The sequence below is a fragment of the Dermochelys coriacea genome, chromosome 4 (genome assembly GCF_009764565.3).
Source record: "Dermochelys coriacea isolate rDerCor1 chromosome 4, rDerCor1.pri.v4, whole genome shotgun sequence".
In the NCBI taxonomy this organism is placed as follows: Eukaryota; Metazoa; Chordata; order Testudines; family Dermochelyidae; genus Dermochelys; species Dermochelys coriacea.
Genome location: NC_050071.1, coordinates 37,422,419 through 37,446,452, shown reverse-complemented (window position 1 = coordinate 37,446,452; position 24,034 = coordinate 37,422,419). Strand labels below are relative to the sequence as shown.

Below are 24,034 nucleotides of genomic sequence, written 5' to 3'. Positions count from 1 at the left end.
ATAATAGGATTGAATTGGAGCATCCAGTAAAGCCTTGTATTTATTTTTAACTAAATAAAACATCAGTTTCATGAGGGACAAAAGCTGATTACTTTTAACTGACTGTTGTTGATAATTACCATTGGTACATACTAACTTAGCATTATAACTGAAACAAGGGGAGAACCCTTATTTCCAAGAATTCATAGAATCATAGAATATTAGGGCTGCAAGAGACCTCTGGATGTCATCTAATCTAATCCCCTGCTCAAATCAGGACCAACACCCAATAAATCATCTCAGCCAAGGCTTTGTCAAGCCGGGCCTTAAAAACCTCTAAGGATGGAGATTCTACCACCTCCTTAGGTAACCCATTCCAGTGCTTCGCCACACTCCTAGTGAAATAGAGTATCCTAATATCCAACCTAGACCTTCCCCACTGCAACTTGAGACCATTGCTTCTTGTTCTGTCATCTGCCACCACTGAGAACAGCCTAGCTCCATTCATAAAAAATAGGAGTCTTTAGTGTCAGAATAATTAATTTCTTTGGCGTAAAATGATCTAACTGTAACAGTAACAACATATTATTGTATTAAATAGAAGAATTTGACTCACTCAGTGCAATGTGGTTACCACAACAGAACTACTTTAGTTAAAACTCATTTGCCTCATCACTGCATTATAATGAATACTCTCTCTCTCACCCACCCACCCACACACATACACTTACTTACTTGCTTTTTAATAAGTTGCTCCTCAGAATGAATCTTTAGATTGGCATTGTTTTGAAAACAACTTCTAGATAACCTAGAAGCAACCATAAGCTTTGACTGGGTCCTAAGCTCAGCAGTGTTTTCATACACTGTTGACACAAAGTGAAAAAGCTCAAGGGAATAAATCTAAAACATTCTTTAAAAATAAACTATTATGTCTGAGATACAGTTGTTTGACTTCTTATTTCTCAGGTGCTTAGATAACACAGCTATGGCTTAATATCCTGATAAATAAACTGAGAGAGGTTATCAGTTTGTAATCCACATCCTATGCTGAAAATGCTTCTGAAGGGAACAAGCAGGAAATATATAACTATATTGCCACACATACACATTCCTGAGGTTTCAATCAATTGTGTGTGTGTGTGTTTCTGAATTTTCACTGAAAACATCAGCAAAGACTGCATATTTGAAGTGTTTGCTGGTAAAGCAAATATCATATAGTACTAAACTTACTAATAGTTATGGGTCAGCAGTGTTCCAAGATAGCATGATTGTAGCAAATATCTATATAAGTAACTTCTTTTTTTAAAATATTATCTCATGATTGCATAGCTTTTGCAGTTATAAAGCTTTCTTTAGTGCGGTTGTCCCATTTATGAAGGCCACAAAGTACTGTTTTTTTTTTAAATCAGCTACGAAACTAAAATAAATGTGAAATAAATCCTCTCTCTTGAGTCCTCTCAGCCCTCTTGGAGGTGGACTAATGAAGTTCTATGAATGATCTACTACTTGGCCATCTTAGTTTTAATAGAACCAACCATTAGGGAAAGAAATAGAGATGAAATTGGGGAATGAGAGAAGGACAGTGATCTTATAGACCTCAGCAACTCTTACCAAGAGGATGGTCTGGGCTCAAGACAGAAGCTTTAAAGCAGACTCCGCTGGGGTTCTCTTTCATCCCAACTTAAGCAAGGAATTTGTGTCTTCTCTGTTATATTATGTACATATAGGTTTCCCCTTGCTCAGATGTGGCCTGATCCACAGTCCATTGAATTCAATAGGAGTTTTTCTACTGACTTCAAAGGCTTTGGATCAGGACTATGTTTTGTTGGAATGATAAAGGGATTTATACTGAGGTAAAAGGAATAAAACATGTAACATATTATAAGCTCTTTTTTGGGGCAAGGAATATATTTTGGTTTTGTGCTTATATAGAGCCCACCATTAGGCCTCTAGCCACTACCCACTATCACAATACAAATAATAAATGCATAAATAAATAAAATAATAATAATTTATTGATTTACACTTTATCTGGCTAGGGAAGACAGTGAACAGCCACTGCTGATACACCTGACTTAGTTTAGCCCGTGTATTTAAGAAAAATAATTGTTTAATTTTGAGGAACAGCCATGGCCACGTAAAGGGTGGTGACTTTACACGACAGTCCAGGCACATGCATTTGGGGAGGAGTTAAGAAACATAGGAGATGGGAAATGTTTTATGTAAGAGAAACTGCCAGATGACTGAAAGGATGAATTTAATGAATTCATCAAATTTTGTGTTTGGGTATTCCTGCGTGGTTTTCCAAGTGGTACAAATTCTCTTGCAGAATTTTGGCTAATAAAAGTCACTGACTGAGTCAAAGCCATGATTTTTTTCAGTTGTTGACCTGTTCATTGGGAACATCATTACTATCTTTGCAGCAATCCAACTGTCAGACACCACAGATGTTGTAAGTGCTTAACTAAAGATGACACAGTCTTTGGTTCCTTTGGAGGCCCTAATTTCAAGTCATTTGATTATTTAACCAAAAATGTATAAGTCTTTCAACTATTATGACAACCAAATTATAATAATAACTAATTTACCTTAGCTATATACTCAAAGAGTTGTACAAACATTAACCAATCAATTACCACTTTAGTCATGGGTCTTTAGTATCATAATGTTCTGAAAAAGTTTTCCTTGAGATTTTAAACACTGAAATCAATTAGGTTTTGGTTTGTTGTAAATTATTAGCATGAAAAGTCCTCCAGATAAGTGGCATATTTAAATTTTCAAATTTTAAAGATTTGGATTTTGTTGAAACTCCTCCACCCAAAAAGCAAGCAAACATGTAAAAAAAGCAAAGAAATCCCTCTAGGTTGAGAACCACCATGGAAAATTTACAGCTGGAATGGAGAATTTTTCAGAAAGTTGTAAGCAACTGAAAATGGAAGTCTGTTTGTTTTTTTCTCCGTCAGTTATATTCTCAATACATGACAAACTTCACTAATTAGCATTAGGATTATTACTTTTCTTTTGCACTCAGAGCATAAAAAGTGGCTTATTTACCTTGAGATTATTCTGAGTTCTACATTCTTACAGCACTATTTCTGGTACAGAAGTTTATTGTTTTAAAATAACAAATGTTATAGCACTGTCAACTGCATATACCTTGATTAAAAAAAAACAACAAAAAAACAGGCTTTCATCACATTGTGTACTCACCAAGGAGATCATTTTGTGGTAACCATTCTCTGAGTTTTGTATTGTTTCCTAAATTCCTCGGCTTGCTTCCTGAAAACCTAAAATACACAGCAGACAGCAATCTTTCAAAATAAATTCTCAAAAGTTCTGAAAGTGATAGACTTGAAACACACATTCAAACCAAATGATCCCTGAATATTAAAAAAAAATCAGTCACATGGGACTGGATGGGAAAGGATTTATTTATGTACCATTACATGGAATTGGAGTTGTGTCAGGAGGTCAGATAGTTCCAATGGTACAAACTAATGATCAATAACTACAGAATAATTTCAGTTATTTAGCTTTCCTACACTCTGGCTGCCAGATAGATATATGTGTCTGATTTCCATAATAGCAGTATAGTTTTTTATTTAATACCCATACAATCAACAAATCCCTGTGTGATGCTGTATGATTGAAACATGTCCATTTATATAATTGATATTGCCACTGTTAGACAATTGCAACAAATCTTGTACAAAGTATGTCATGTAAGGTGTCAATAGAAAAGCTATGATTTGCTAAAGATGATCTGTTTAAATCCATATATCTTCTCTCTATCTGAAGTTATGAATATTGGCTATAGATCTATATCCCAAATGTGTTTGTTCCAGGGGGAAGACCCACAAGGTAAAATCTTCTTTGAAGCCAGACAGCTTTGTGTTGATGGCCATTCAAAAGCAATTGACGCTCACAAGGGGCATAGAAGAAGCTCATCCAATCCAGCAATCTTCCTGTGGATGTCTTAGCCTCCAAGTGGGCAATGGCTGCTCCTGTGAGCCATCAAAGCCATGTAAGAGTATGTGACTTGACATGTGACCTTGGACTCCATCTTTTGCCTGTAATTTTCAGCTAACTGAGACTGTGAGCTTTGTTGAGATAGTAAAATTCCAGTCACAAGGGATAGGGTATATAAGACCCTGGAAACATCTCCATTTTGTCTTCATTTCCTGCTTCATTTCTCTGGACTGGATTTCTATCTAACAAGGAAGCTCTAAACAAGGATTTGATGACTCCCAAGCCATTTGAGTAATTTCCAGAGAGACTTTTGCAAACAAGTACTTTATTCCATCACTGCTTCAAATCTGATATAAGAACAATAGCCACTCATCATAAAATTTAGTGTCTGGGTGGTGAAATAAGTGCTGGAATGCCTAACGAGACTGCATTTTTGACTTCTTATTAACCGGTGTTAACCGGAGACAGAAGTTTACTTTTTTTAATGGCTTGGTATAATCTAATGATAGAATAACCACCAGTTTTGGGGGTGAGTCTGCATTATTTCTCAGCAGTTTGTCCTGAATCTGGTATTCTCAGCTGTGACCCATTGAGCCACGGTGTATCCCTAATACTCTGATTAGCTGAAGTCTATTGTTAAATAGAGCAGAAGGTTTGTATAATCTATGGGCATTTTGTTGAATACGAAAATATTAATAAAGCTATTCTGACTGGCTACTACTATATAAATCCCTCTACTCAGAACTCCCCATCAACATATCAACAATAAACACAGCTCAGTGTGTGACTTCCCTTTGCAATCATGCAACCTCTCCTAGGTCCTGACAATAAAAACTATTTAAAAGGAATTACTATCAGTGGTAAGAGGGGAGAGAGGGCTAAGTCTCCCCCCCGGGGCAAGAATCTAATACAAAGACTTGTGGCACATACAGGGAATCAGAACTAGAGGCAGCCATATTTACTGTGACTAAGATTTTCAGTGGCAGTTGGGTATCTTAAACTGATTTGAAAATCCCAACCTGTAGGAATATGGATTGGGAATTATGAAGGTGCTTAGGGATTTACAGCAGTCAATCATAACACATTTAGTAGAGAGGAGAGAGAAAGTACAGCATAACAACTACTTGGGGAAGCTCCATCTTTACTCAGCCACGTCTTGGGTAAGGACCTTTGATTTCAGAGTTTATTTCACGCAGAATATAGTTATTAGTTGGAAAAGAAGGAATACCCTCATGTTATCAGTTAAATAAATAACACATCATTTTATGGCTTACACTATATAGGTGCACATTCTGTGCATTTCTTAAAAAACTATGCTATTTAACAAAATATATATAAAGTAAAAAATAAACCATGTCATGGTCTTTGGCTACAATTTGATGGGGAATATAGGGAAGCAATAAAAGAGATTTACCTAACAGTAATTTCATTGATCATACTTCTTCTCTTTTCCCATTTAACAAAGAAAAGAGTAATGTCAAGCAGAAGTATGTTTCCACTTAACAGGAATTTAAAAGGTCAGTTATACAAGATACAGCTTCTTCTTCAGCTATTCCTTGATGTAAAAATGATATCTTCCAAGGGGTTCATTGGTGAGTTTTTAAGTGGATGAGGAGCCCAATTCTTGCCCTGCAGATTTTCCCACAGGAGTGATAGATATAATCTTGGAGGAGACATAGTTGTTGGCTTGTTGTGCCCTTTCTTTTCTCCTTTGTCACTTCTCTGTCTCATGAGCATGTCTGTTCTCCTCAAAGTGAGCTGTGGTTTGGTGTATGGTGTGGTGCCATTGTGTTCTGTTCCGCGCCAAGTCCTCCCAGTTTGTTGGGTTGATGCCCCCATTTTAAAGATGTACTTTCACAACGTCTTTGAAATGCTTCCACTGCTCTCCGCACAGCACACCCATTTCAAACTCAGGAAGAGACTTCCATAGGTGAATGATCAGAAGAACATGGGTATGTAAAGTAAAATTCCTAAATTCGCATTTAGGCACATAATTAATTAAGTAGCCTGATTTTCTAAAGTGCTGAGGACTTAGCAGCTCCCAGTAAAGCCAGTGGGAGCACCTGGATGTTCAGCTCTTCTGAAATCAGTTCACTTACTTGAGTGTTAAAAACTCAAGTGGAGACCATGACAAACAAGAAAACAGTAAATAATTTCTCTTGCTATTCATCTCTTTTTCACCCATCCTACAAAAGAAAAAAATTACTGGACCAGCACTCTTGTAATATTGCACCAAAAGCCATTTAGTAGAGGTTAGCTTGTAAAAAGATTTGGTCAAAATAGTCTTTTTATTCACCCTGCAAAAATGTTGATGAAAAATAGCAGCAAAATCATTTTTACAGACCTTTTCAACTGAAAATTTCAACTTTTCATTAAAAAAATTAAAACTGAAAGAATTTCAGTTTTTGACCTATTTTTTCTTCATCTTCTAGTGAAAACTCAATATTTGACATGGAACACAGGCACCTTACATACACACATGAGTGTAATTGGAAACCCAGTTTTCTGTAGAAAAACTGTTTTGACAGAAAGTTTTCTATCAGCTCTACTTGTAAAGCTTGTGAAAGGATAATGATGATACCCAGTTAGTAGCCCTGAAAATTTTCTGCATAGAGGTCCCAGTCCTTCTCTTCCAAGGAGAGGATACTCTATCCATAATGAAAAGACAATGTTCCTATTTGGAAACACCTAAAGCAACCATATTCACCCTAATCTATGCAGCTGTGAACCCATAATAAAGGTAATTATATTCAGACTACCAAAAAATCCCCCTTCAGTGTCAGTTGGTTAATGTTTACTTGTTCACCCCCTGTCCTAAACTATTGCATAGTGTTAAGTTGTCATATTTCACTCCAAGAGCTGATGCATTTCTTTGGCCAGGGGAGTGATTCCAATTTCTAAAGCATTTAATCTATCCTTCTGTCTAAATGATACTATGTAAACTCTAGTATTTTTTATTATGGACTCATCTTACTGTTGAAAATAACAAGCAAAAGCTTGTATTTGGTTTTCAGTTTTTTTAATCTATAAAAATTTTATCTGGAGAGTGTTAATTCCTCTTCAATATAATTCCCAGGAAAGAGCTATAAAACCAAACGCTACTGATGGTTAATGAGAAAATGTGAATGTAAAGGATGAAATCAGGAGGCAAAAAAAAAAAAGCATATCTGTTGAAAAAAGGTAGATATGAGAAGACAGTTCAACCAACATCACACATTTTGTAGGGATTTCAACACTATTAAATATTCAGTACCAATATCTTGGTACCCTGAAAGAACAATTGTTGAATCCCTTGTTAAAACTACCCAATAAAACATTGTCTGGCAAGGCTAAAAGAGAATCTTCCATCTGTAACTTCTTGCAAGAAGTTGTCCTTCAGGAATTGGATTGTCCTGACCACAGTGCTGACTTCAGATAAAATGGGTTCATTGTCCCAACTCTGTGGACTCCTAAAGATGCAAATGGGGATGAGAGATGGAAAAAGATGAGTGAAAGACTGACAAGGTAAGTACTACAGCAGTTTAAGTTCTGGATCTGCTGTCAGGACAAGTAGCAATCATTCTTAAGAAATAGGGGGCAGATTGTGTTAAAGGCCAAGAGGGTTTTGCAACCACTCAGTAGAATCAGAATCCTAGTTATTCTGTAATATATGTTAGGCAGCTATGATCCATATACATAAAAGGAGTACTTGTGGCACCTTAGAGACTAACAAATTTATTTGAGCATAAGCATAAGCATAATGCATCCGATGAAGTGAGCTGTAGCTCACGAAAGCTTATGCTCAAATAAATTTGTTAGTCTCTAAGGTGCCACAAGTACTCCTTTTATTTTTGCAAATACAGACTAACACGGCTGCTACTCTGAAACTGATCCATATACAGTGAATCAAGCCATGAGCCAAGCCCTGTAAAGCCAATTTAGGGGAAGCCCTGGCTTGAGGCACTCTCCCTTCCATGGATAAGAAACTCTGCTATAGATTCTTATGCCTGCTGGATTTCCCTTCTCACTTCTCTCTTTTCTTTCTTCTACTTTTTATCCATGAGGTTTAGAAACAAAGACATAAAGAGAGAGAGGACAGGTGAGATGGATGACAGTGGATCTTTATGCTTGCAGGCAAAAAAGAATGAGGAAGAAGAGAGTTGTCTAGTTCAGCGATAGCAGCCTTGACTGACAATTCATTTGCCTCCGACCTTCCCTCATTAACATGAATGGCAATCAGATATGCATGTTTGAAAATGCTTGATAATATCTACATTGATTCTAAGGGCTGGTGTTTGTATGTACTGAACAACAAAATGTTTTATGAGGATAACAGTAGCAGCTACTATGATTGCTCCCCGGGATGTGACCAAAATGTTACCTTTCAAACCACCAATTCGTTATAGTCATATAAACAATTGATAAGAACGTTTTTGGAGGAGAATAAGGATGGCCCTTTCTGAAATACACTGGACTCAGATGAAGCCTTTTGAAAGGACAGTATCAAAAATATATACTTTTGTTTTTTTACGAAATATCTTCAATACACTGCATTCTCTGGTTCCCATGAACCAGGTGGATAACATCATAAATACTTTCCTCCCATGATTAACAGTGGGCCAGTGGCAGCATAAATATCCTTTTTGCAGGACTAGGGCCAAAATAGTGTTTTGAATAATGATGAGTAGTAAGATATGCAGAATCCTGCAACCACACTTCACATACTATACTATTTTTACCATGCTTTACTCTTTGATTATTCTGTAATTACAGATGTGTGTGTGTGTGATGACTTGCAGAATCTGTTTATGTACAGCTTATGAATTCTGTTTGCTATTGGGTACGCTCTCTATGTATCTTTATCAAGCTGAAAAATCCATTTTGAATGTGGGATTTTATCTCTATGTTGGGCTGAAATTCCAAGGGCAGTGGCTCAGGGTTAACAATAGAGGATTATTAAATCTTGATGGTTCTTTATACAAACAGAAGAACCCTAGACAAAATTCTGGCCCCTGCCCAGGAGAACTAATTTGTCAGGGAAGAGGTCACCTGGCAACAAGGGGTCTGTGATCACCTAAGGAGGCTGATCAGGGAGTCTCCTGACATAGGAGACTGGGAGGTTATGAAAGGGCAGAGCTGGTCTATTCTGTGTCCTTGTCCATTTTTACCAGCTCAAGCTGAAATTAACTGCTGCAGGAACCTCCAGCCTGCTTGAACACCAACAGTTCCCTATGGGAAGGGTGAGCTAAAGTGAGAAGCATTATGCTCGGGCTGTTTGTAGTTTTCTAAATAATCTGTGCCCTCTTGGTGTCTCGTCTCTTACGGGCAATTATGTTTTAGAATACTGTGCAGTCTGTCTCTTTTGAGACAAAAATAAAACTTCAACATAAAGAAAGGAACAGGGAGGGTCTAGAACACTGGATCACTGTGTTCAATGCTGTTTAATAATAATAACAATAATAATAATTAATAATACATAAAGCATACATAACTACAAATTAAAAATGACAGCAGGAACAACAGTCTTCCAGAAGACAATGAAATGTTCCACTCCTGGAGAAGAGCAATTTGATATATTTTAAATAAAGTGCTGCTCCCTCATCCTGAGCAGACTCCAGAAAGGAGATTCAGGATTATTATTCATTTCCTGTTCTAAATTGTTGTGTTGCACTGCTGTGTGCTGTTAAACATTTGCATTTAACAAAAGTGATGTCACGGATAGTAAAGGAGTGGCTCTATAGCTCAAACCAGGAGATGCTAGAAATGCAGAATTTCTCACCCGCTCCTAACTAACTATTGTTACACAGCAAGCTAAAAGAAAAGGAGTACTTGTGGCACCTTAGAGACTAACAAATTTATTAGAGCATAAGCTTTCGTGAGCTACAGCTCACTTCATCGGATGCATTTGGTGGAAATGCATTTTTTCCACCAAATGCATCCAATGAAGTGAGCTGTAGCTCACGAAAGCTTATGCTCTAATAAATTTGTTAGTCTCTAAGGTGCCACAAGTACTCCTTTTCTTTTTGCGAATACAGACTAACAGGGCTGCTACTCTGAAACCTGTCATTACAGCAAGCTAAGGAATTCAAGTACCTATGGATAAGTCTGAGATCTGGGGGAGATGGTGAGAATGCCTTGTGCTTAGACAGAGGAGTGATCCATGTGATCTCCTAATCACTCCAATCAAGCAAAGGGAGAGATATTTCTCTTTTCTTCTTTGTGTTTAACAGGCAAGATAAAGACAAGGATGAGGGGTAATACAAACAACAGGGACCTGCAGACAAGGAAGACAGACAGATTGAAACAAATGGAGACAAAGGAGAGAGAGAGAGAGATCAGAGAACAGGAATTTCCTACCTTAACAAAGGTTCTTGTTCACACACACAGCCCCCCTTTCTCCTTCCCTCCTGTCATGTTTGTTTCCCTGGCCCCATCCCCAACATGAAGTCAATAGGATAATGTCATTCCCAATTCCTAATATGAGGTTTCTAGCTAGCAATGATGTTTAAAAGCCTCAAATGTTATACATACCCTCACGAAGTTCCTCATATTGCTCTATCTTTTTTTCTGGCTTACATCCCAGTGCTTGAATATAATCTGAATTGCACTCTGCTAGGAGACTGCTGTGTTTCTGACTACAAGGACAGTGCTGCAAATCCTGCTTCTGTGAGAAAGTGGGGAGGGAGGTTAAGAAAGGGCAATAAATATCACCTTTCATGAAAGAATTAAGTCCCTCCTGCTATCCTGCCTATCTACATTGTGTGTCCCAAATTCAATTTGCCTCCAAACCAGGACAGCCCAAATATGCGGTAAAAAACCTTCAAATCTACCTCAAACACATATTATACTGTAGTTCTTACCTCCAGATAACCCTCTGAGGAAGTCTTGCCAGGGCATATGCTAATTTATTTGCTATGTCTTCTGACAAATATTTCACTCCCGCTCCAAATGAGACAAGGACAAAGCCATTTTCATTAGCACCATTCACCCAGGTTTGAAGATCCTGTTGAAACAAAAATTTGCACTAAGCATCATAAAACAAGCATCAGAATAAAATTACCATTGCATACTGGAAATCTGTCTGTCAGTCACTGAACAGCTTAGCAGTGCTTCACGAGGCATTTGAATTTTGGAAATTAGGTGGTATAATAACCTAGTGATTCAGACAACATAACCGATATTTTGAAAGTTATTAATATTAAATTTCTCCCCAGTTTGGGTTTAATTAAAGCCTTTATATTAACAGCCAATATCACAGTTCAAGAGATTCTTTCCTAATTTGTTAAGGTAACAAATATTGTTTACATATAGAAGCAGACTTGCATCTGATCTCAGATAGACAGGTACACATAGCTGCGTATTTTGAAAAATCAGCTCATGTACATGCAAATGCATAAGAACAAGATATATGCAATATGAATAAATCCCTAAACAAAACTCCAGAATATGAGGTTTGGCCTTTATCAAAGAAGAGAAGGAACTGTAAATAGAGGGGTTTTTTAAAGGGAAAAGATATCTTATTAGGTAGAAAAGAGTAGAGAACCAGGGATTTGGAGAAACAGATAATTTCTTCTTATAAAACTGGCGTTAACAATACTGAACAACAAAATGTTCACTTCACAAGCCATTTTATTTTTGGTAATCACTAGGAATAGCCAGATCCTAGGCTTAGATACTTCTTTACCTTTGAACTTCACCGAACACCTCTTTAGTTTATTTAGATAGCCATGCACAGCATTCCAAAGACATAAAATAACAATATTATAAAATAACATTGCCTCAAAACAAACAAACAAAACCTTCTATACAAGTTAAAAACCGAAGCTGATATCTTGACACCACTGAAGTCAAAGGCAAACCCCGCACTGACTGCAATTAAATCAGAATTTCACTATAAAGACAATATTAAAATATACAAATATACCAAAGGCAAATTTCTTCAGTTCTGTCACTAAAGTACATAAAGGATACAAGATATATAATATGTAAATAGTCCGTTTTCTTGCACTGTACTCATATGTTTTACCACTGTTTCCTTCATTCCTCTAATGTTCTCTAAACAGCAAGCCACTTGTAATGCATTTCTGCAGAAGTCCTTCATGCAAAAACTATATACACCTCTAACAAGCAATGTAACAGTGGAAGAGGTGAAAGTGCACATAACTTTTATCGCTTAGGAATTTAACGGGTTTTCAGATTCACCCTGCAGTGTAAGCTAATAAAAGTTGTGGATCTGCAATGATGTGAGGAAATATGCTGTCAGATTAAAAAAAAATTAATTATTCTAACATTACCTACTGAAAGAACAGTAGCACAGACTGGGATGCCTTCTCTAGTACATAGCACAATTAAAGCCTTGTAATTACTGCACAAGCACCCATTCATCTCCAGGTTAAGCCAAATTCTGCCCCTCAGAATTTCAGGGCACAGGGCTTCCAATAATGGAAAGTATGTCCATGTCTCAACACAACACCTTTCCACCAAGGGATGCACAGATAATCTGCCCATCCCACAAAACAGGTGGCACTAGCAGGGAAGAAGTCATGAACCAGTTGCCTATGGGAATGATTCCGTACCTCCATTAATGAACTCAAGTTAAATAAACCCTCCCCTATGCATGGCAGTAGCTCAGAAACCAGTGAGGTAATCCATGCTCACTAGGCATTAGACATGCTTGTTTTACTGTGGGACATTCACCTGCCTACGGGAAGAGATATTTACATTTTGAAAATGTTTTAGGTAATAACATTGTCACATTCTCAGTCAATGGAGAAGGCAGTCTCCACTAGTTGTATCAAATAAATTCAATTTGCTGATCACTAGAGGCAATTAGAGGGTGAGGAGAGAATGAACAATACCACACATGCTACTTTTTATTAAGACAAGGTAATTTTCTCTTTCCAATGCATTGCAAGTAGCAGTCCATCTGTAATCTACTGTGTAAGGAGGTGAAGATGACAGTACTTCTTCCACAATCAGCAGAACTTTATGGCACTGACTGGAACTTTCAATGGTTATATTTGCAAAGCAGCATCAAAACTGTTATGAAAGGTAATATTTCAATGGCTAATAATTGTATTGTATGCTACATTAAATGTTAACTGCTACTTTTCAAATATAATATATTACCACAAAAGCATGTGACAGAAAATACTACTGATATTAAAGAAGAGCCTGCAATAGAATGTCCCCCAAACAATTCATCATAATGGATATCAGAATGGTTCCACAACACATCAGTCACTTGCTGGAAAGGATTTAGTCATAAGAAAAACAGCAACAGTATTAATGTTTATTTTCACCAACAAGTAAGGTGAAATCATGGCTCTACTGAATTCAGTGTGAGGTTTGTCATTGGCTTCAACAGAGTCAGGATTGCACTCTTTGTTTTTAATAAAATAAGCAAAAACCTGTTAGCAGCTTCGGGTAATTAATATTAAAAAAGTAATTTTAAAATACAGCTGGTGTATGGATTTTTTTGGATGGAATTTTGTGAAGAAAGTCTTCCAGAGTTCAAAATAGGCTACACTCCTCCCGAGAAGAACACTAAAGTGATATTAAGTAATTTGTCTTGTTCTTGTTATAGTCAGCAAAAAACTTATAAGGTCAAGCTGGTGTTTGTATAAACAAATGGAAGGAAGCACAGGAAAACTCCTTATTGATTGATACCGGTTTTTGATGCAGGGTGTAAAATAATCAAACAAAATGTATAGTATTAGTTTTCACTGGAATTCTTTTTTCTTCCATTACAGGTCATCTGCCTATTTACTGTAACAGTTAAACTACAAAAAAAGAGACAGCAAAATTTGAACCCCTCAGTTGACTTTGTTGAATTAAAGTTTATATAACTCCAAGTCAGCAGATAAAGCTTCCCAAGAATACTGTGATAGCAAAGCCCTGCAGAATCAGAGTAAAAACATCTCTGTAGATCAGAAAAAGAAGAGTTGCTAGCTAAACAGAAATCCAAAACAAACATGAGAACAATGTCATCAGGATATCAAGAAAAGGTAGATAGACCAGGAGGCCAGTGTGCTAAATAGACTTGCCTTTTGCTTTTGGAAACACAAACATCCGATGAAGTGAGCTGTAGCTCACGAAAGCTTATGCTCAAATAAATGTGTTAGTCTCTAAGGTGCCACAAGTACTCCTTTTCTTTTTCCAAATCCTATTGAGATCCTAACTGATGTCAGGCAGTGCTATAAACTGATACCAATGCCTTACAGATATCCTAGTCTTCAGAATGCTATTTGATATCTTGGAACCATGATTCATTGCTATTTTCATACAGACTTATTATAAGACCCACAATTACAATTCCCACACAACAATAGGAAATGGGTATGAGAATTGAGTAAAAGGAAAATCAAGTGGGCTGTTTACACTGTGCAGCTTGTTCTGTCAACAGCAGCCCAAACAGTATAAATATAATTTACTATCATATTAGGACACAAAACCACAAAAACTAATATCTAATAAAATACAAAATGGGTACCAGTGGCCAGTGAACTGCCTCCTGCTATACAATGCAAAAATGATTTCAATTTTCTGAAGAACGCCTCTTTGAGTCACATCTTGCCACTTAACCATATTTTTTCCCTTTCCTTCCTGATTCATTTTTGTTTGGGGGTCTGCATTCCTTCCGTGACTGTTACTGTATCCATTAGCCTCCACGCTGACTCTAAGACTTTTAATTTTTATACTTTGATCTTTTTGACTACTTTCCTGATTATTTGGAAGCCCTCCTTTTTAAACTTTAGTGTTGCAGAGCTAATTTTTGGTATAATTCTTCCCTTGAAAATGTTGAACTTAATTAAATTGTGGTAATTTTTATGTAATGGTTCAACTTAACCATTTCCTGTGTGTTGTTTAGGGCTAACTTGAGAATAGCCTCTCCTTCTTGTGTGCTCTAGAACAAGCTGTTTCAGAAACAGTAATGTGAGGTGTTGTGTAAGGTGCAACTTTAAACCTGTCCAATTGTGACATATGACCAGTTCATTTATTGTTAGTTGAAGTCATCCATTGTTATTGTTTTATAAGACTTAGAGGTCTTTTTGACTTCCCTTGAGATTGTGCACTCAGATGGCCTTTTCTGATCAGGAGGCCAGTGATATAACTCTATTAGTATATATGTATTCTTATAATTGGGATTTTTCTAAGTACCCAAAGTACAAGACAGCAAGTCAGAGGATCTCTGTTCTATTTTTACCTCAGCTGGTAATTTAAACTCTTTATGCCTCAATTTCACCATAGAGAAAATGGACATTAGAATACCAACCTTACAAAGATTTTTGAGGCTTTATTAATGAATTAATGAATGAAAAGCACTTAGAGATCTTATGAAAGGCACTAGAGAAATGCAAAGTATTATGTTCAGAACTAGAGAGAAAGAGAAATACCACAGGAACTTTGCATTGCTTATACTTAGGGCCCTATAGAAGTCATGGCCCATTTTGGTCAATTTCACTGTCATTGGATTTTAAAAATTGTAAATTTCATGATTTCAGATGTTTAAATGAAAATTTCAGGGTATTGTAACTGAAGGGATCCTGACCCAAAAAGGAGTTGTGGGGAGGTCATGATGTCATTGTCGGGGGGGGGGGTAGGGAGGTTGCCGTACTGCTGCCCCTACTTCTGCGCAGCCGGCTGGTAGCTCAGCTCTGAAGGCAGAGCAGCTGCCAGCAGCAGTGCAGAGGTAAGGATGGTATGGTATTGCCACCCTTCTGCACTGCTGCCTTCAGAGCTGAACCCTCCATCAGCAGCCGCCACCCCCTGGCTACCCAGCTCTGAAGGCAGTAGCGCAGAAGGATGGCATGGTATGGTATTGCCACCCTTACTTCTGTGTGGCTGCAGGTAGGGCACTGCCTTCAGAGTGAGTCACCCAGCCAACAGCTGCCAATATCTGGCTGCCCAGCTCTGAGAAGCACTGGTCTCCCCTCTGAAATCTACATAGTATAGGGTAAAAACACACAAAAGACCAGATTTCATGGCCGTTAATTTGGTAGGGCTCTACTTAACTGCAGTACACAGTGTCAACCTTATCTCCATAGTCTTTGATTTAGGTGTTACAACTAGGCACCCTTGTGCTTCTCCCCTTCAATTCAATGCCATTACACAAACAGAAGAGGATGGTGTGTGACACAGACACCGGTACTGAGTGTGTACTTTTACTGATCTCAAACAACAGAATTCCAAACATGGCATGCTTCCCTTATAACAAAGACAACAAACACCATAGCTGGCACTACTGTTCACTTGTTTTTCACTTCCAGCAACAGGAAGTCATATCCTTGAGGGAAATCCTGAAGAATTTATCTTCTGTAATTAAGCAGCTTCAAATTAAAATAATAATAAAAGAAATAATAAATAATAAAAGAAACATTAACAGTAGCTTAGATAGCAGTATCTATGCTAGGCTGAATTAAACAGCTGGCTCCTATTGGACAGGATGCATGACTTCCAATATGTGAATAGCAGTTAACAGCTATGGTGTTTGTTACAAGGTAAACCAAAGGTAAGTCCAAGACAAGTGGTGTTAGGTACAAACAAAATGTATCATTTGTCTTGTCTACTTAGGCTTTAAGCAATTCAGCACAGGGACTGTCTTTCTAAAATTTTGTACAGCATCTAACTCGTTATATGGCTGCTTTGTCTTTTACTCTGTTTAAGGCCTGATCCAACTACTACTTAATGCAATGAAAAGCTTCCCAATGATTTCATTGGAAACTTGGTTGGTCCCCGAATATGCCAAATTATAAAGGACCATCTTATTCTTTTAGGCATAGTTCTAAGGGGCTGCTCTTATCTGTGAAAGTCCAGAGAAGTCCAGGTGACCCTGAATCCGGTGAGCCTGAATCTTGGTTTCTGAATTCAGATTTACCTTAATACCATTTGTTTAAGGCTTACATAGGCTTCTAGCTAAGGAACATACTCAGGGGTATTGCTCTCCTACTTTCCTGGACTTCAGCCCCCCTTTCAGCCCATATGCCCAAGCAGGTGCTGAAAATTAGAAGTACTGTGCATGGATTGCAGATAATAAAACAGATAAATTGTGGTTTTAGATAGTAAATAGTGGAGTGCAGGGACTGTGTCCTTGAATTTGTTTGTACAGCGCATAGCACTATGGGGCCTTAACCTTCACAGGGGCCTCTGGGCATTACTGTCATATAAATATTATGTAAAAATAATAATCAGACTATGGGCTGAAGAAATGCAGAACCAGAATTTACACACTCTCCTTGAAAAGTTTATAAATTGCAATAGCTTTCCCCTAGATTTTCTTTTATATATATATATTTTTCCCATTATCTCTTTAGTATTTTTATTTAAAAAGTAGGAAATTAAATCTAAACAATTAGTGTTAACACACCATTAAGGTTGCAAAATGAAGCATGCAAATCAGTTGTGGATTTTTCTAAACATTAACAGAGCCACACTGCACAAATGTCATATTTTATATTACTCGTTATTAATGCATATTATAAAATATATAAGATGTGCAACTTAACACTTAGAATTTGAAAAAAAAGAATATGAACTGAGCCCTTAGAACATGAAAATCAGTGCTTTACCAACATAATTACTGTGGCACTGCAGTCACCGCCTTATCTTTAGAAATCTTCTCTTTTGAGTTCTTGTTATTGCACCCCTAACACAAGTCTCATGCAAGATTACTAGAGTAAAATACAAAATACTGAGCTGGATCTTGTCAAACCTTAGTCACACAAGTAATCCCAGTTGAATAACTTGCATACTTAAGGCTACAGCATCAGTGCCACTGTTTTATTGATACACCCACTTTTGTCATTAATGTAAACTTGCAGTCCCATATCTATGCACTTACAAATATGCTTTGTGGGGCTTGTTATAGACTTGGACACAGAAATGCCTCTACTGTGTGTCTTTCCTTCCACGATCCTGTATGTTTGTTTAATAAAAACAGAAATATTTGTGAACATTAAACTGTAATGACATGTTACCAAACAGGAAAATTCACTGATACAAAACCAGTATTTCTTCTCCTAAGATATAAACATTATTTTTCAAAGTGTTTTTTTGCTTTTCACCCTGCAACCAGAGAGAGAAATGCCCTGAATGAAAACCAGACACCACTGAAGTCAATGGCAAAATTCCCATTGTCTTCAGTGCAGCCATGATTTCACCCTGTTTCCAAGTTCAGTTAGCTCTGCCTGATCCCTGACCTGGCTTGTCTGCCATTAAAATCTGCAACCATTTTTACCTTGATCTCATTTTGGGCATTTTAAAGTTCCTTTATTCAAGTGTTTTCCAGAAAAGGGACAAATATCAGTTTCAAATGGGTCTTACGCAACTGGACAGAAACCGCAAGAGAAGCCAATTTCCCCGCACTATCCCTGAGCCCCCTCTCTCTCCAGCTGCAGTTTCTCCACATTTCACTAAACAATCTTGTCTGTTAAAGAGATGATACATGATAAAATTCTTTCTGGCATTTTCTAAGAGGAAACTCAGATCACCAACCCCAAGAGTACACAGTAAAGGCCTGTATATGCCTTTTACCTAATAAATCCTAAGCCATTACACAGAAAAATGTTCTTTGGCTTTTGGCAAAGCTTTTCCACTCGGAGGTATTTTCTGGTGGCTTATAGCTCCTGCTCTTTGCTTCTTTCCACTAACACCACCAGCACTTCCAGGATGTCTCAACTACTTTTCTATCTAGTGCCATTGTTTTTTTGGAACGTGCATGGGTCCCAGCACCTTTTAATTGGCAGTGACTCCCCTCCTGTGTCAGTTCAGCCTGCAGGTCTCACTTGCTGCTCTCCAAGTTTCTTTCTAATTCTGTGAGGTTGCAGGCAGTCTAAGAGCAGGTCTACAGTGGTGCAGTATCTCCCATCGGTGTAGTCAATCCACCTCCCACAAGAGGCAGTAGCTATGTTGATGAGAGAAGCATTCCCGTCAACATAGCACTGTCTACACTGGGAGTTAGGTCAGCATAACTGGATTTTTCACACCCATGAATGACGTAGATATACCGAGGTAAGTTTATAGAGTAAACCTGGCCTAAGAGTCTTAAATTGCAGACACTCAGCCAGCGTGAGTCACTGGACCAGTGTTTCTGCAAACACTTAGCCATGATCTACACTACAGAGTTAGGTCAATGCAAGGCAGCTTATGTCGACCTAACTCTAAGTGTCTACACTAAAATTTCGCTCCCGCCGACATAATTCACCTGCTACATTGACTTAATAACTCCACCTCCACGAGAGGCATAGAGTCAGTGTGGATGTATTTAGGTCGATGCAGTGCCAGTGTAGACAATGTTGACTGTTGCTGGCTTTCAGAAGCCATCCCACAATTCCCAACACTGACAATTCAGTCAGTGCAAGCACTCCCGGGTGAGGACATGCACCGCCAACACAAGGAACAAAGTGTATACATGTACAAGTGATGTAATTACTATGACAGCTGTACGCTGATGTAAATTAGGATGACTTAATTTTGTAGTGTAGACATGTCTTTAGTTCCTGGCTTTCAAAATCCATTCAGGGTGGATCAGCATACTTTTTTCCCCCTCTTATCCAGTTTAAATGGTATTCATTTTGTCCTGAGCTATTGTAAATTTAGTGATCTGAGTGCTCAATCTAGGTAGTGCAGGAACTATTTTAGGTCAGGAGAATGTGATACATTTACTTCTCTGCACTCTTCAGAGTTTCCTCAATATCAGTTCAGATATCCTTCAAACACACTGCATTCCTTTATCTGCTTTAATTTAACTCAGTAACATTCTTGAAGGGTCCTGTGTACAGTCCTCTTTACTTCAGTGAGAGTTTTATGGGCATGAGGTCATGATGATATCCAGTCAGCAGAAATTGTTTTACATACAAATCTGCTTCCAGAAACCCTCATCCCATTCAATTTGTAACAAAAAAGCCTCTGCAATACCATTTGAGATTTTCAGCTCAGTATCTTTTTACTGCGTTTTAAGTTTATATATATTACTGATAGTCAAATAATGAAATAAAGTTTAGTATGCAATAAAAAAGCCAAAACATGCATACACACACAAATCCCAATGAATTATTCAACCAACTCTAATAAACGTCAACTTCTTTCATTTTATTATTATGTCCACTGGTTTATCAAGCCCTACAAATTATGGGTGCAGTGTATCATAAAGTAATACTCAAATTTTCATCACTTTTGTGATTTGACATAGAAGACAGATAGAGAAAGATATTATTTCATTGCCATTCAACTGCCCCCCACTGTGTGATAGTGCAATAATAACCACGGTGACTTTTTGTCGACATCTGCAATGTCCTATCAGCTATTCATATAGTTTATATTTATTTTAACTTGAGATTTCCTAATGCATTAAATATATCAACATCTTCTTAAGAAGAACTCTAAAGACTGCTCAGTTGCTTTCATAAACAAGTGCGGTACCTCGCAAATGGAACATGCCCTTTGGGTGCACTTGATTGCTTTTTAAAGAACAAAACAAACAACAAAAAATCCCATCAACGTATTTAAAAAGGTCTTGATTGTTATCGCTATCAAATAATTTCTCATTCTTGGGAAAACAGACATACAGAGCTATTTGTGCAGTTGGTGTTTTCTCAGCATCTTTATGGTAGAATCATGATCGTTATTTCATGTTTATGGTATAACATATAACACATTTTACATGCACATAAAAGCACACAGACACTAAAGTAATGGGCACCTTGTACAATAGACACACAGAGAGAGCTACATAGAGAATGGACATGCCAGGATCCTAATTCTAGTTATTCTCTCACTCTCTTCCTTTTCACATTTTTCTCCTGACATGAGCAGAGACTGTTCCAGGAGGCTGAGGTGGAGGAAAAGAGCAGTACGCTACAAACAGGCATCAGTTATTAGGACTAGGTTGAGCATTCCAGCATTCCCTATTCATCACATACATTCTCTGACTCTTTTCAGCACTCGCTTATTCCTACTTCTCCCACACAAAGAGTCTTAGAGCTAGGCTGCAAATCACATGATTTTTTTACATCAAGATAGACATCTGCAGTGACAGTTACAATAGCTCTAGTTCCACAGAGTGCTGTAAAAACAAGCTTTGTAAAGTTAGGTTAGTGGAGGAAGCTGATAGGGACAGGGTAGAGGTATCCATGTCTCCATACAGATTCATATTTTGTTCGTGGCAATTATGTTTATATTTTCTTATAATTTATGGTATAATCTACCTAAGCTTTACAAGATGAAAGCAAAAGTGTGTTGGGAAGGAAATGTTTGTTCCTTTCTCAACCTGTTTGTCTGGCATATGCAGGGACTGAATAGATCTGGTACTCTATGGTACTGGAAAGAAACAGAAAACAAGTGTGAAGAGCATATTGGCAGCTATTTGAAAACTGTATGCCACTAACTTTTGAAATCATGACATCTGTCATTCAGTAGCATTAAATGGATGGAACAAATATTTTAAAGAGCACGGGCAGTCGAGGACTGATCCACAGCCCACTAAAATCAACAGAAAGACTCCTACTGACTTCACTGTGGTTTGGAGAAGGTCCTCAATAACAAAAAAGCAAACACTTTTTGCTATTTTGCCTGATGGTACTGTGCAAGTTCAGTACTATTCTAAAAAAGAGTCTTCTCATAGCATCATGTGAAAAGTATGAACAACTGAAACTCATGTTTTCTCTCGTGTGCACACAATGATTTTTCAAGTTCTTTACATCCCATTCCAATACATCTATAAAACCATATCTCTTGTACTACTAAAGTACACGTTCTACACACCAAACACTTTACACAATGCTACTGTAAGATCATATACTAGACTATGCCATGTAGAAAAGCAAGCATTCAGTTATACTTAGATTACACAGTAATAATGAACAATGAAAACCCCTTTCTTCAGTTCATACATATATTATCCGGAGGACTCTCTCTTTCCCTGGCTTTGGTTCCAGTCACCTCTCCATCCACCAAGATTTCAACATTCTGGAAGCTCCATCCACCAAAACATTCCACAATTACAATCAGTTGGGGTTAAATCCTTCATGGAGTAATTATCTGTCTCCAGAACTGACACGTAGATCTCATATTACCTCTCCCTGAACAATGACGAAGACTATTAGCAGCCTAACTTTCTGGCATTTTCTCCTGGATGTCTCACAGACAAATTGAGCTAAATACAAATTACTCATTTACCTTCCTCAACTCTCCCATTTACCCCACTTCTTTAATACAATTCTCACCACCACTCACTTACCCAGTCTTGCAACTTGAAGGAAATCTTTGACTGCTCCCTGACTTTATGCCATCACCTCCAAATCTTGCAGTTCTTTCCCTGACAACAGATCAAAAATCCATCCATTCTTCTCTGTCCTGGAAACTAAACAGTTGTTCATGACCTGATCCATTACCACAACCGCTTCCTCTCTGTCTTTCTGTGAGTGGAGATGACCTTCCCTGCCTAGTGGCTACAGTCTGTAGCACCATCTAGTGGTAATGTGGGAGGGTAATGTAAGCCCTCCCATTCCATTCGTTTTCGACCCATGGACCTTTTTGAGCACCATAATGCAGGATTTCACTACCTGCAATCCGGGCCTCTTCCTACTGCTCTATTCCTCTCCTTAGGGCATGTCATGGCTGATAGTTGTCCGTGGTGATCTGGAATTGAGTCAGCAGAGGGGTGTGTGATCTGTAATCAAGAGGAAAGTGTTTCCCAGTAGGTAATACCTAAATACTACCCCTAGCCCTTTGCTGGAAGCCATTGGTGTAGGGTATGAACCATTGTGTGAAATCAGGGTGGAAGAAGACTGGTTCACTGCTCAGGAGGTCTTTCAAGGTCCTGAAGACTTAGTTGCCAGCTTCAGACTAGGCAACTTTCTTGGAGCTACAGTTCTTCACCAGGTCAGTGACAGGTGTGGCTATCATGGTGAAGCTGGGTATGAATCATGTATAGTAGCCAGACAGATCCAGAAATTGTCTAACTTGTCTCTTTATTGATGGGATAGGGCAGTCTGTCAAGGCCTGGAGCTTCCTGATTAAAGGCCTAAGTTTGCCCCTTTCAATGGTGTTCCCAGATACATCAACTCATGAAACCCCAATCGGCACTTCTGTGGGTTTGCCATCAGGCTGGCAACCTCCAGAGCCTGTAAGACTGTCACTGTATGCTCAAGGTATGTCTGTAAACCACTGTAAATGACTATATCATCTATGTAGGCTGCTGCATACTGGCTGTGCAGTCACAGGATTGTGTCCCTTACCTTTTGGGATGCAGCCCTGTGAAGGGCATAGTCTTGAAGTGGTACAGGCCAAAAGGTGTTGCAAAGGACACTATCACTCGAGACCCCTTGTTAGAGGGATCTACCAGTAGCCTTTGGTCAGATCTAGGGTTGAGATGTATTGTAGTGACCGCCAATCACTCTAATAACTAATTGCCACGGAGCATGGGATATGCATCAAATGTCAATGTGGGAGGCAACAAATGTGAATATCACATTTACCTTCCTAAAGTTGATACATAACCGAGTCATTCCATTAGTCTTGGACACTAGGACAATGTCAAGAATGCTCTGCCAGCCATTATGAGATTCCTCTTCCACACCAAGGTCCAACATTGTCTGTAACACCTGAGGCCACTGATTCGCGGAGAGCGCACCACCGCCCCGTCTCGCCCGCCCCATCAGGGAGGTGGAGCATGAGCGTACGTGCTAGGACCCAAAAGATGGTGAACTATGCCTGGGCAGGGCGAAGCCAGAGGAAACTCTGGTGGAGGTCCGTAGCGGTCCTGACGTGCAAATCGGTCGTTGAACCTGGGCAGCTCTCCAACACCACTTTTTACAAGCCATTACCCTCTGATCCCACTGAGGGTTACAAAAAAAAACTACATAATTTGCTCAAGAAACTCCCTGAAAAAGCACAAGAACAAATCCGCACAGACAACCCTGGAACCCCGACCTGTATTCTATCTGCTACCCAAGATCCATAAACCTGGAAATTCTGGATGCCACATCATCTCAGGCATTGGCACCTTGACAGCAGGATTGTCTGGCTATGTAGACTCCCTCCTCAGGCCCTACGCTACCAGCACTCCCAGCTATCTTCAAGACACCACTGACTTCCTGAGGAAACTACA

The 24,034-nt window shown here is 38.4% G+C and overlaps 1 protein-coding gene across 2 annotated transcripts in view; it reads right to left on the bottom strand.

Annotated features, from left to right (window-relative positions):
- The window catches only part of UGT8 (UDP glycosyltransferase 8), a 73,258-nt gene that overhangs the window by 6,195 nt on the left and 43,029 nt on the right, over nucleotides 1-24,034 (bottom strand). For both annotated transcript variants that reach the window (XM_038401093.2, XM_043512974.1), the window contains exons 3-4: nucleotides 10,788-10,930; nucleotides 3,190-3,266 (exon numbers count right to left, since the gene is read on the bottom strand). In XM_038401093.2, coding sequence (XP_038257021.1) covers nucleotides 3,190-3,266; nucleotides 10,788-10,930 — 220 coding nt within the window. The remainder of the gene's footprint in view (nucleotides 1-3,189; nucleotides 3,267-10,787; nucleotides 10,931-24,034) is intronic.